Genomic DNA, 13,025 nt, shown 5'->3' on the forward strand with positions numbered 1-13,025 from the left:
ACAGCAAAGCAAATAATATAAGATTTAAGATAAAACTTTATTTACCAAATAAAGGGGTCTTGAATCTTTTTTCCAAAGTACACATTCTACTTCTCACATTCCAAAGGAATGAAAATATAATGGTGTGGCCACTCCAAAGTATCTGAGATGGGGACACCCTTTTGGTACACTCAGGAGAAAAAGGCAGTTATTTTTACTACCAACAGCATTACTTTTCTCCTCTGCAAATTCCTAAGAGATTAAGGAGGGAAGTGGACCTAGTGGTTGCACTGGAGTGAAAGAGCAACTTGTTAACCACTACCAAGAGGGGAGAGCCCTGTTTTAGTACACAAAAATCGAAAGTACATGCATTAAAACTCTTTCAAGTCTCCTAGTGCCATGTCTAGGAGTGGCACTGATTACCTTGCCTTTAGTGAAGGTGAGTTTACTAAATTCATAGAAGAAATCAGAGTGATCCGCAGTTGAATTTTCCTCACATACACTTTCTTCTTTAAGACTGATTTTATTAAGTTCCATTAGTAGATTTCCATCCACCTGGTGCTTTCCACATTCTTTCAAGTCTTCACGCTTAGCAGATCCACCAAATTCCTCGTCCTCTTCAGACAGGGCATCCTCATCCCCTGATCCAGTGTAGGTGTTGTCTAACTCATCTTCATTAGCAACGTCACCCTTATCTTCCCTTCGGGAAATGGAGAGCCTGGGTTCTTCCTCCTCCTCCTCTTCCTCCTCCTCTTCTTCATCAGAGTGAATGACTCCTGATGTCTGGCCCTGTCTTGAAGGGGTAAAGTGGCTTAGAGCATCTCCAAGTTCATCTGTACCTTCAATGCTTTCTTCATCAACATCAGCCTTGTCATCTACAGTAGCAAATTCATCAGACTCTTTAGCTGTAGGATTTTCGAAGCCTTTTAAATCCAAAGTGCCATCAGTCTCGTTATTTCCTGGGCGGCCGCAGATGACAAGCTCTCCACATCTGCTACTGCTTAAAGCCTGATCACCAGCAGTCAAAGCATGCTTGCCCTCCAGTCCACATTTTTCTTTCTCATCTTTACTTCCTGTTTCTTGATGATGTACTTTAACATGCTCAGAGTCATCACAAGTGACCTCTGCCTTGATACAGTCTGAGTTTTCCAGGTGGACACTGACGTGTGTGTTTCCCATTTCCTGTGTTGATGGGCTTTCAAAGCTTTCAGCAGTCTCTTTAAGAGTCAGTGACTGTACCTTGCAGGTGCTTGCAGTTAAACTGGCAGCACCAGGACCTTGAGCCAAAACTGAGGTTTTGAGTTTATCACCTTCTGTTTGTACATCTGGATCACGTTTTGCTACTTCTTTAGAATGTTTGGAAGTACAGGTATCAGTACTCAGCGGCTTTGGAAGGCTGGATTTTGTAATTTTGTGTGGAAGAGCAAAGTATTTATACGTTGTCCTTAAACAATGAAGTATATATTCAAACACAGGTTGATTATTTAGGGTCCTTGCCACATTTCTTTTAACAGAGTAGGGATCTGTAATGAAAAAAAAAAAATCTGCTACTTCATACACTTCTATTTCATGTTTTAGAAATTAGCCTGCTATAGATAAAGACAACAAGTAAGCAACAGTAAAATTTATCATGTATCATATGCTTTTTAAAAAACTGGGGATGGGGAGTAAGAAGATAGTTTAAAAACGAAAAGAAATGCTTTCTTAAACATCTTCTCTCTGAAGAGAACCCATTCTGTTCAGAACCAGTACCCCTTCCCTATTCTGTTCTGTGACTGCGGAGGTAAAAAAAAAAAAAAAAAAAAAAAAAAGATGTCATCAGTGTGGCTCTTGTGCCCTCGGGAAGCGAGGTCTTCCCGCCAGGCTCTGCTGAGTGCTCAGCCTCCCCACTCAGCCAGGCCCTGCGGTTTGTAGAGCTTACCTCCACTCTTCTGCCCTGGGAAGCCCCATCACTGAACTGGCTGGACTGAATTCAGGGGCGAGAGGGAGGCACCAGGAGGAGACACCACTTCTCTCAATCTTTTCTCCTCCCCTAGAACTCCAGCAGGTTAGGCAATTGGCCAGAAGAGCTGAGCCAGAGAAACTGCAGGGGAGGGTTTAAAAATGTGAGATCCCCATGACTGCACACAGAATTTATGCAAAATGCAAAAATCCCTCTTATGCAATATAAGGCTTGAAAAAAATCAAGCAAAAATAAGAGAATTCCATTTAGGAGGTTCTTTAAATTATCTGAAGGAGGAGAATTAAGATTTCTAGTGGGGTTTCCACCTCCTTACTTTGTAAAGCTGAGAAGATCTCGTACATTTAATGAAATCTACAGGGCACATCAGTATATCTTTTATACAATGGTTTCAGTTAAATGAACCTTAACTCATTGAAGAGTTTAAGTGTTTTTCTTAAGAGAAAAGGTGTTTTTATGAATAAGTTCTAAATGTTATTGCAGATATTCCAAAAATAACTATCTTTTTTCTCTATGGAGAGGAATCCAATGAAGAATGCTATTTTTCATGAGAAAAGGTATTTTCCTCAACCTTTGTAAAACTAAACAACATCAACAACAATCCATGAAAAGAGTGAATCTAAAAATCCAGAAATGAGAACAGCAAAGAGGAAAGCGGGATTTACACATCACTTGGAAAAGACTTTTTAAGCATTTAGTTGTTAAGCAATTTACAAAGAAAATAAGGACACAGCCAGACATTCTTTTAGTTGTTTAAGTGATTAAGATGTTTTATTGCAGCACTTAAAAAACCCAGGATGAACAATTTGGTCCCTTGGAATGACTCACTGTAACACATGCAAGATTCTAGCTATCTACTTCACTTTTGGGGTCAGGCCTACCTTACATGTAGGAGCTGAAAAAAGACTGAAATAAAAAGCATGCTGTTAGACTGACACCTTAAAAAAAAGGTGGGGTGGGGAAATTAAAGATAAACATTTTGAGGTACCTTCAATGGCAACGCGCTTTTTGGGCCAATCCTTTGATTCACGAGATACCGATTCTTTGACACGGATGCTTATCACTAAATCAGCCAAATTAAATTCTAAAGCATAGAATCGAAGCAATTCCACCCAGAGCTGCCCAACTGGTACTGAAGGCTGGTGTTTTAAATCAAATATTAATGATACCTATTAACAGCAAAGAGAAAACATACAGGTTATTTCAGATGTAAGTACAATCTGGAAAATAAGAGATCATTCAAGCATCAAATTAAAAAAATCTGAAAAACCTTAGCAAAGATATGAATTTGACAGCCTATCTAGATAACCACATTCTAGGTTCTATTTTGCTTGTGGGAAAACAGCATTCTTTCACTGAACTCCCAGGATTAAAGTATGTTAAAATCTAGTCATTGTCATAGGAATAGACAGGCAGTTTTATGTAACCAGGCAGCACTCCTTACTTTGAAGTCTTAAGGGCAGGTGGAGAGAACTGTGCCCTGATTGCTACTACTCTCGGCACTGAGCTCTCCCTGTTCCTGCCTCTGGAGGGTGCCTTTACACAGTTACACACAGAAACGGGCTGCAGCTAGAGGCACAGAGCAAAAGGAAAAACACTCCTCTCCCTTGCTCTGAGAAGCTACATTAAGTTCATTGAATCTGCCAGTAGCAACTGATTTTAAAGTCAAATAAATAACTCTTGATATCAGAAATTAATACTAAGTTTTCCACTCACAGACTCATGACAAGATGGGACATACTGTGATGGAATATAGTGGAAAGTACAAAGGACTTAGAAAAGAAGAAAATGGGTCCAAATACAATTTTGCCACTTCACAGATCTTAACTGCTCTGTGAATTAGCTTCTTCTTTCTTGGATTGGCAGTATAGCACAGAGGCTAAGAGAACTGGCTTTGGAGTGGGACATGCTTAGCTTTCAAATCCCACTCTGCCATTTACTGGCTGTGTCTGATCCTGGTGAAGGTATATAAGCTGTCTAAGCCTCAGTTTCCTCATCTGAACAATGGGGATCACAGTACCCACCTCATAGGGTTGTTGGGAGGACTGAGTGAGAGAGTGTCTGTTAAGAGCTTAGCACAGTGCCTGGCACACATGTTCAAAAAATGGTCGCTACCATTATCTGCAGAGTAGGGATGGTACCACCTATAACACAGGATAGTTATGAGGATTAAATCAGAAACAAGGGAAAGCATCTGGCAGACTGGTTGCTCTCTGTATTTTTTCATTTAGGTATAGTCTTTTTAAATACAAGAAATCCATATACCATTGAAACAATGTCACAACTGTAAGATGATCTTAAGAGGTAATCTAGTTCAACTCCCATATGCTACAAGAGAAGGAACTGAAGTCCAAAGAGTGACTTGTCAAAGGTCCCAATGCTCGTCAGGAGCAAAATGAGGACAATGTCTCCAGATCCCAGTCCAGTGTTCTTTCACCACACCACGCAATTTCGACGCTGTCGAGGTCTCAATTTCAGAAGTGGCAGCATGATTTATCTCTCCAATTAGCATTCAAATGTAAAGATAAAGTATTTAATTGGACTTTCAGCAATAGCTTTTCCTTCTAGGGTATACAAATTTGTTTCCAATCGTACTTTATTACATCAAGCTTCAAAACAAGTGGTATGGTATTTTATTAATGCCACATACTTATTCACTAAATCTTAACCACAAAGGTTCTGTGAAATAAGATAAAGTTATTAGGTGGACTTACAAAGCAAAACTGATTAAAAATGGAAGTTGTCTAGGTCCCACACACTATAGTTGAGGACACAAAGAAAACCCCAGAAATGGAAAGCTTCATTAGATCTCACCTCTTTATCCATATATTCAGCATTACTAAGGATTTTTAAGCATCTCACTGAAATGACTTGATAATATCATAACATGGAACTTAAGAGACCGTTGACATATCTAGACTAGTGGTACTTACACTTTTTGTTGTTGTTGTTGTTATTGTTTCTGCTTTTTTAACGTAGAGAACACTTTCTTTCTCAAATAAAATAAGACTAGCAACTAGCATTTACTGAGTGCTCACCACATGCTCGGCACTGAGTGAAGCATTCTATAAATTAGTGACTCTATGAGAGGGTACCAATATCATCCCCATTCACAAGTGAGGAAACTGGGGCACAGAAAGATTAAGTCACCTGCCCAAAGACACAGAGCTAGGAAGTGGGAGAGCTGCATTTGTATTTGTAAATTCAAATATTCTAGCTCCACAGCCTGTGCTTTCAGCCACTCCTGGAACCCCAAATAGAAAACTGATACCAGCAGCGTGTTCCGGCGGCAGCAGGGGTAGAGTGCCACCCCAACCCTCTTCCCCTCAACTCTCAAGGATTCCAGAAAACACACCTGGAGAAGGTATGATTCACCATTATCTCCTCATTTTAAGCATGAGTAAATAAGGACTAAAAGAGTGACATGACCTGTTTGTGAAGAGCTAGGATTAGAATCCGGGTCTCAGAAGTATTTTGTGGGTATTACTGTCATTTTACCCCAAAGGGTTATGGGGAAGCTCATGGAGTCAAGGACCATTTACCAATTTGGGTCAGAATCCTATTGTTATTACTAGTATAATTACATTGTTCAGATTTTTGTTTGAAATTCTAATGGCAATTCTTTCCTTGTGCATAAATTCTCCTGCCCACCCCTAATGGTATGGATATGGACAAGTACACTAGACCACAGACTTATTCACTGTTATTTTAGTAATTTGAGGTTAGTTAACTTCTCAGATATTTAAACCTCATAATACTATCTAAGACCTAAGCTCTTAGAGGACAGATGGGAATTTGTCTTTGAATTCTCAGCCTTTTTCATAGCACCTTGCACACAGAAGAAACCACATAAATAACTGTGGATTCAATGATTTGAATTTTACCTTTTCTCATTACTTGTCTATTCAAAGGACTGAATAGACTAGGAAATGAAACAGCCACGAAATAGTTAAGACAGTTGAGGAAAGAAGAGAGGAAGACTGAGTAACTCATAAACTCCACAATTAACAACAAATTAAAAATAGACGGTAAAACTAGAAACAAGGGAGAACAGACCTGTCCCCTTTTAACGGGCATTTCTTTTGGTGCCTCTTCTTTTGCTGAGTCTGCGTCCCCTGCAGCATTATCAGTGTACTCCCAGACCACAGAGTCTTTCTGAATTTCTTTAAGGTTGAAATTCCCTAGTTTGTTTAACGAGAATCCTTCAATCTGGGAAAAATTAGACACATACTATTATAAGGCAGAAACGATTTTATATCAATCAGAGCATATTAATCCTGGAAGAAATGAAAAATAACATACTTTAGTTCACTGAAAATATAAAAGGTATTTTTTATAAAAGGAGTATCTTTGAGACATCTGTAAATTTAAAGGAAAAATCAAGGTTTTGATTTGCAAAAGAATTGGTGATTTTTGGAAATAATTCTTTAGTAAATAGTCTAAGAGAAGGCAACATGGCCTAGGCCTAAAGTCATGGTTCTGGAATAAAACCACCTGGGCCCAAATCTCATTCCCTCATGTACTAGCTGTGAGACCTTCAGTAAGGTCCTCATTTTCTTTAGGTTTCAGGCTCCTGTAAAAAGGGATAACACTAGAATCTCCTTCATGGGATAGTTATGGAATAAAATAATGGACACAAAGCATTCAGATACAGGGTATGGCATATAGTAAGTGTTTAATAAATATAAAGTGTCTCTTTTGACATTGTTAAGATGCTAAAGAAAAGTCTAGGCTCAAAAGGTCTAAGAAATGTGGAACAAATGTGAACAGATTTCTTTACTGTAGGTACAAAGGGATTTATCACAGCCTTTTAGACAGGTTAATGTACATAATTAATTGTGGGGTGGGGTGTGTCTGTGGTAGCCCCAGTTCCCCAATGTATTTCCACATCAAATGGACTACTTCTTTGGTTTAGCAGACGGAGCAGTCCTAAAACAGAAGACATCATGTCACTCCCCTGCTCATGACAGTTTCCTTCTTACTCAGGATGAAATTCAGTCTTTTCTAGGGCCTAGGGAATCTGGTCCTTTGCTACTTCTCTGACCCATCTTCTCGATCTGTCCTCCTGGCTTGGAGCTGACACCTGCTATTCCCTCTGCTTGGAAGGCTCTTCTCCCTAAATCAGCTAACCCATGCAGTGAGGAACACATTCAGGCTCTGCTCAAATATCTTTGACTCTAAATAACTCCTCCTCTTTCACTCTCTGTCCTTCCTACCCTGGTTTATTTTTCCTCAGAGAACTACCGCCACTTGATATGTATTTATTTACCTTTCTCACCTTATGTAAGGTGTTTCTCCGGCTGCTTTTGAGTTTTGCTCTTTATTTTTGGTTTTCAGCAGTCTGACTATGATGTGCTAAGCATGCTTCTCTTTGAATTTATCTTACTTGAGGTTTACTTGGCTTATTGAGACTGTAAGTTTGTCTTTTAATCAAATTTGTGAAACTTTATTTTTTTCTATCCCCTTCTCTTGCTCCTCTCCTTCTGGGGCTCAAAATACTCCTAGGTTAGATTTTTCTGAAATTGTTCCACAAGTCCCTGAGGCTTATTATTTTTTTTCAAACTTTTTTTCTTTTCTTCTTTAGATTAGTTTCTACTTATCTATTTTCATATCTACTGACTCTTTCCTATGTCACCTCCACTCTGCTATGATGCCCATCCAGTAAATTTTTTTAATTTAAAATAATGTATCTTTCACTTCTAAAATTTCCATTTGGTTCTCTTTACATTTCCTAATTCTCTGGCTGATATTCTCTATCTCTTTAAATTATTGCAAGTGTATTTTCTTTGTCTCATGGAGCAGTTATAATAACTGCTTTTAAAGTCTTTGGTATCTTATCTTGGGCTTGGCATCTGTTGATTTCTTTTCCCTTGAGAGTGTGTCCCATTTTCTTGGCTCTTTGTACTGTTGAGTATTTTTGGATTGTATTCTGGATATTGTGATACTATAATGTATTGTGAAAATTCTGGATTCTTTATGTTACTCCAATACGTGTAGCTACTTTTGTTTTATAGGTAATTAACTCGCTTAGACAAAATGCAGATTGTCACATCTCTGGTAGACAGCAGCTCCAACCTCAGCTCAGTTTAGTAAGCCTTGGCTCTTCACTGTTTTCAGTCTGCTTCACATGTATGGTTTATAGGTCTGTCATTTATTTTAAAAATTCTCAGTCATTATTACTTCAACTGTTTCTTCTGTTTCTTTCTCTTTCTTCTTCTCCAGGTATTCCCATTATACATACATTACAAACCTTAGTAATTGTCCTACAGTTCTTAGCTATTCTGTTCCATTTCTTTTTCATTCTTTTGTTCCTCTTTGCTTTTCAGTTTGAGACGTTTCCATTGAATAAAGCTCACTGATTTTTTCCCCAGCTTTGTCCAGTTTCCTGATGACTCCATCAAAGGCATTCTTCATTTTTGTTAGTTTTGATTTTTAGTATTTCCATTTGATTCTTTCCTTGAGTTTTCATCTCTCAGCTTATATTACCTATTTGTTTTTGCATGTTGACCATTTTTTCCTTTAGAGCCCTTAGCATATTCTTGTTTTTTAAATTCCTGGTCTGATAATTCCAATGTTTGCTCTGTTTCTTCAAACTATGTTTTTTGACTTTTAGTATGCCTTGTTATTTTTTTGTGGAAAGCTGGGTAAAAGATAGGCCTGTGGTGTGAGGTTTTCTTTTACCTGGCTAGGAGTCAGGCTATGTACTGTTTGTTGTAGCTGTAGATGTCAAGGGGCTATAACTTATGCTGGTATCCTTGTTTTTGACTCCTGTATTGCTTTTGGGTTTCCCAAGAGACTTCTTATATGAGGTCTGTCTGTTGTAATCCCATTATTACACCGGAGGCCTAATGATGCTGTAGTAAGGTGTGAGGGGAGGGGAAGCATTCTATAGTCCTATGTTCAGGTCTCAGTCTTTTAGTGAGACTGTGGTCCTGGGCTGTGACCTTCACAAAGTGCTTCTCAGTCCTGCCCACCTGAGGTGAGACAGGAAACTACAGAGGGTTGGAGTTGGTATTTTTCCTTTCCCCAGGTCAGTCAAGCCCTGATAAAACTCAAGGTGGTTAGGCTCTGGTAGAACAGTTTCCCTTGAGGGCAGGCTTTTGTTTCTAACAGCAGAATCCTCCAGGCAATTTCAAAATGGCTAGCTTTTCCCTCAAAGGGGATTTTTCTTAGATCTTTACCCTGAGAACCTGGTGGGCATTCTTGGAGATAAAACTCATGAAATCAGCCCCCTAAGACTGGCCCCCCTATTGTTTTTCACTTTCAAGCTTATCCAAACTGAGCCTCCAGAATCAGAGTCCATGTTTTCCTACCCTGGTGGCCGTTCCATGGGCAGGATTCTGTTCCTGGGCTTCTGCTCTGACAAGTTATATATTTGCCTGTCTCTCCAATTTTGGGGGCAGTGGTTTTCCCCATGACCTCAATTCTCTGATGGATCTAAAAAGAGTTGTTGATTTTCAGCATGTTCAGTTTTTTTCTTTTTGTGAGGATAGAGTAATGACTTCCAATCTCCTTATACGGCACGCTGGACTGGTTCAGAAGTCAGTCAGTGATGTACTGAGTTCCCACACAGAATTAAGGGTTCCATTTCTCTATATCTTCCCTTTCTGTCTTTTCTTCCCCTTATTATCTGGTGGCCTTAGTTCCTCTGGCCAGAAAGAGGACTGGTTTTTCTACCAGGGTTGCCTTCAGGGGTAAAGCCACTGAAAAACAGAAACTCACTCTGTGTTGGTCACTTGCTACAGGTTTTGACTTCTCTCCAAAGTCTGTTTGTATTTGTTCAGTCTCCAGAGCCTTCATGTTGTTGTTTTATGTATTTTGTTGAGAATTTATAGCTGTTATTTCCAGAAGGATCATTTGTTTTAGGAGTTCACACCTACATACCGTAAGTGGAACTTGCCTTTCTATTGAAGGGGAAAAGGACTACATCTGTTCTCCTACCTGTAGAGTTCCAGGAACTCTACATTCCTGATCTCTTTTCAAAAATTTGCAGATGAGTCTTTCACCAAGGCTGAGATTAAATAACTTGTTCAAGGTCACAAGGATTTAAGTGGCAAATCCTGGGTGAATCTCAGGGCTGCCAAACTTTAACACTACTCTTCTTTCTACTATATTATCTGGCATTCTTAAAGTGTAAGTAACTGTTTCCTAAGGGTTACGTTTACATAATCTAAAATAAGGAAGATTCCAAATAATATCTACTAGGAGACTAGTAAAATATTGTTGTAGGGGATAAAAGATGCTAAGAACACAGGGCTAAGCCTATTCATCATTCACAACTCATATATCAATATCTAATGATAATAAATGGGAATTTTAATTGGGAGTAAAAGGTCAGAGAGATAATCTCCAACATGGAAGAAATCTGAGTAGGTTGGGAGAGAATGGCTGAAAGATTTTTGAAAACACAGACCTGAGGACAGAGATACAATACTCTCAACTTCTTGACAGAGAATTTAGTCTTATTCATCTGTGTATTACCTTCAGGGCCTAGTACAATGACTAACATACAGAGTGCTTTAAAAATTTTGAAGGAGTTAACAGTTTAGATACTTTCATGCACATAATTTTGAGGTTCTCAATAGATTTTCTGCAGAAATAGTGATATAAAATATCTGGCATGAACAAGGCACTGAATTTCTTTTCTCTCACTTGCTTCATATTTTTGACTAAAAGACCCTAGCAGAAGCCAGCACACTGATACTTGACTAGTTTAAAATGCTGAAAGCTACAGATCACTTTGGTTCAGGCAGCAGAGTTTGCCGTATTTGATACACAGAATTCAATCTAGTATTTGGCCACCACATACTTGTTTTTGTTATTAAATCTTAAATAAATAAATGGTATAATCAAAACTAAATTCTGTGTCACCTCAGAAAACTTCCAGTACTACTGCCGAGGAAATAATACACTGGCCATAAGAAAGGGTATTCATGCTACTCTTAAGCAAATCCTGAGGAGAATCCCATCACCAGAATAGAAGCACTTTATTTATTTATTTTTTTACTGCATCCTCACATCAGTGACAGATGCCTACTTTAGAGATGATGAGGACACAAGAAAAGGCAGATTTTACTAAGACATTGGTGAGCATGGCAATGCATCCAACCTCTTCTAAGGCTTTTTGTTTGGCATAGGAGTCCAACTGGTTTGGTTCCATCTTACACTCCTGTCTCTCTTGGATCAAAGTGAAAAGAAAACTTCAAAGACTTTCACAGAATCCTATTTGGGTCTGATGAAAAGGGTTATTTATCAACTAAAGGTTGACTTTGTTCTCTCACCCTTTTTTCTACTAGGAGAATAGACTAGCAAGGATACCCTAAATTTTTTCATTTCAGTACCACATGCACAAAGAGAGCTCCCTTTAGGCAACTGGGTCGCAGCACAGCAGACTGCAATCCCTAATGCCAAGACAGAGTTTATATAGGACTTATTCTGCTTTAGTCTTTATTCTCAGGGCCTGGCAGACAAAGGTCCCTGCTTAATTCTCAACTTATTAAGCATAAAAAAAAATTCCTTAAAATCTTATTTTTTTTTATAGACCCATAATTAAGGGCTACTGCTCTAGAACATCTCCTCCTTAAATGACGAGAATCTTGCGTACGGTAAGAAGACTAGTTAAAATACTGGATGTACCAAAGTAAGCTTTCACCCAGTGAGCCTTTTTATAAAGTAAGTGTACACGTAAGATTTTTATCAAGATAAACACCTAGGGATTAACAGTGAGGTTTCCAAGAGAATGAGAATAACCCCATTTTGACTTTGAGATGGCTTCTTCTTAAATCTTACTATTTGAATAAATCAGCTCAACTTTAATTTATCCAGAAAGAAAGAACGGTCACATTACTGAAGTCTAATTCATCTTAAAGATTATAGCAAAGTATTATTCAAGAGGTGACTACTAAGTTCTGCATCTTGTGGTATAGGTAGCAATTTCAGCACTTATATTTTCTGTTGTTTCACAGGGAACGGGGTATAAAGAGAATCAAAAAACTAGAAATAAAAAGTAAGTAATAGCGAACCAAAAGCTTCCTACAGTCTGTCTGGAGGTGATATATAAATTCAAGTATCAAATTATAAAACTGTACCCAAAGAAAGTGTGTACCAAATGATAATATAGGTTCACATTCTCTTGTCTGAAAACCTCAAGATCATGTGTTCCATAAATCAAGAGCTTTTTCAGTTTAGAAAAGTAACAGTGTCCCTAAGCAGAGTACAGGGCAGCATCCTGAGTCAAATACATTAATATTTCAGCAGTGAAAGGTATGAATATTCACAATAGGATAAATAAATTCATGTCAGTTCTGGTTAGGTTTTTAGACTCTGAAATTATACACAAGGGATTGTGGCCCTGTAATAAAATCAGTTATCAGCTATATAAGCAAAAAGGTTTTATACCCATGATCCAAGATAAACAGGCAGAAGGGGTTCTTTCCTCTGTTGAAGAAAGAAAATGGCCATCAGGGCAAACACATAAGGTGGCAAACCTCCTTCTTCAGGGCGATCTATACTGCAAAGCTACAAATGAGAGAAAAGAGGATAAGCATTCTTTTGTACTTGTCAAAAAGTACATTCTTTTGTAAACTTGTCATTTATGCAATTTGGTCTAAAACGCGTTACTTCATTTCCGTGTGTCACATGATTTACCCCTCCAAATAAAACTCCACAGTGACAAAGTACTTCCTTGTACTTTTAGGGTAACCACATATTGTGGTTTTGAGTGACAGTTTCAATTTCAAATTTTTCATTTTGTTAACTGAACTCATGTGTGAAGGGCCCTAAAAATAATATTTGCTGTTTTATTTTTTTGATATCCATGGTAAATCCATTCACTTGGTTCAAAAACTTGTTAATGAAGTCAAAATGATGGTTCAATTCCAACTGTAAGCCAACTGGCTTTGCTCAGTTTAATGGTCCCCTCACCCTTAGCTACTACCTTGAAAATGCATGCTTTGGTCAGAAAGCGGATAGGGGAGAATGTAGGCAAACTCATTAGCGCTAGCAGAAATAACAACTTAGAAAGCATGGCCTACTTAGTGATGAAGTAGGAGGCTGCTTTCAAAGGATAGCACATTGTGATTATCAA

General features: G+C 38.4%; 1 protein-coding gene across 6 annotated transcripts in view; it reads right to left on the minus strand.

Moving 5' to 3' along the window:
• The window catches only part of TUT7 (terminal uridylyl transferase 7), a 59,617-nt gene that overhangs the window by 32,316 nt on the left and 14,276 nt on the right, over nt 1–13,025 (minus strand). For all 6 annotated transcript variants that reach the window (XM_061200565.1, XM_061200568.1, XM_061200564.1 and 3 more), the window contains exons 10-13: nt 12,338–12,457; nt 5,996–6,148; nt 2,928–3,108; nt 403–1,502 (exon numbers count right to left, since the gene is read on the minus strand). In XM_061200565.1, the coding sequence (XP_061056548.1) occupies nt 403–1,502; nt 2,928–3,108; nt 5,996–6,148; nt 12,338–12,457 (1,554 nt within the window). The remainder of the gene's footprint in view (nt 1–402; nt 1,503–2,927; nt 3,109–5,995; nt 6,149–12,337; nt 12,458–13,025) is intronic.

This window comes from Eubalaena glacialis, chromosome 9 (assembly GCF_028564815.1).
Source record: "Eubalaena glacialis isolate mEubGla1 chromosome 9, mEubGla1.1.hap2.+ XY, whole genome shotgun sequence".
NCBI lineage: Eukaryota > Metazoa > Chordata > Mammalia > Artiodactyla > Balaenidae > Eubalaena > Eubalaena glacialis.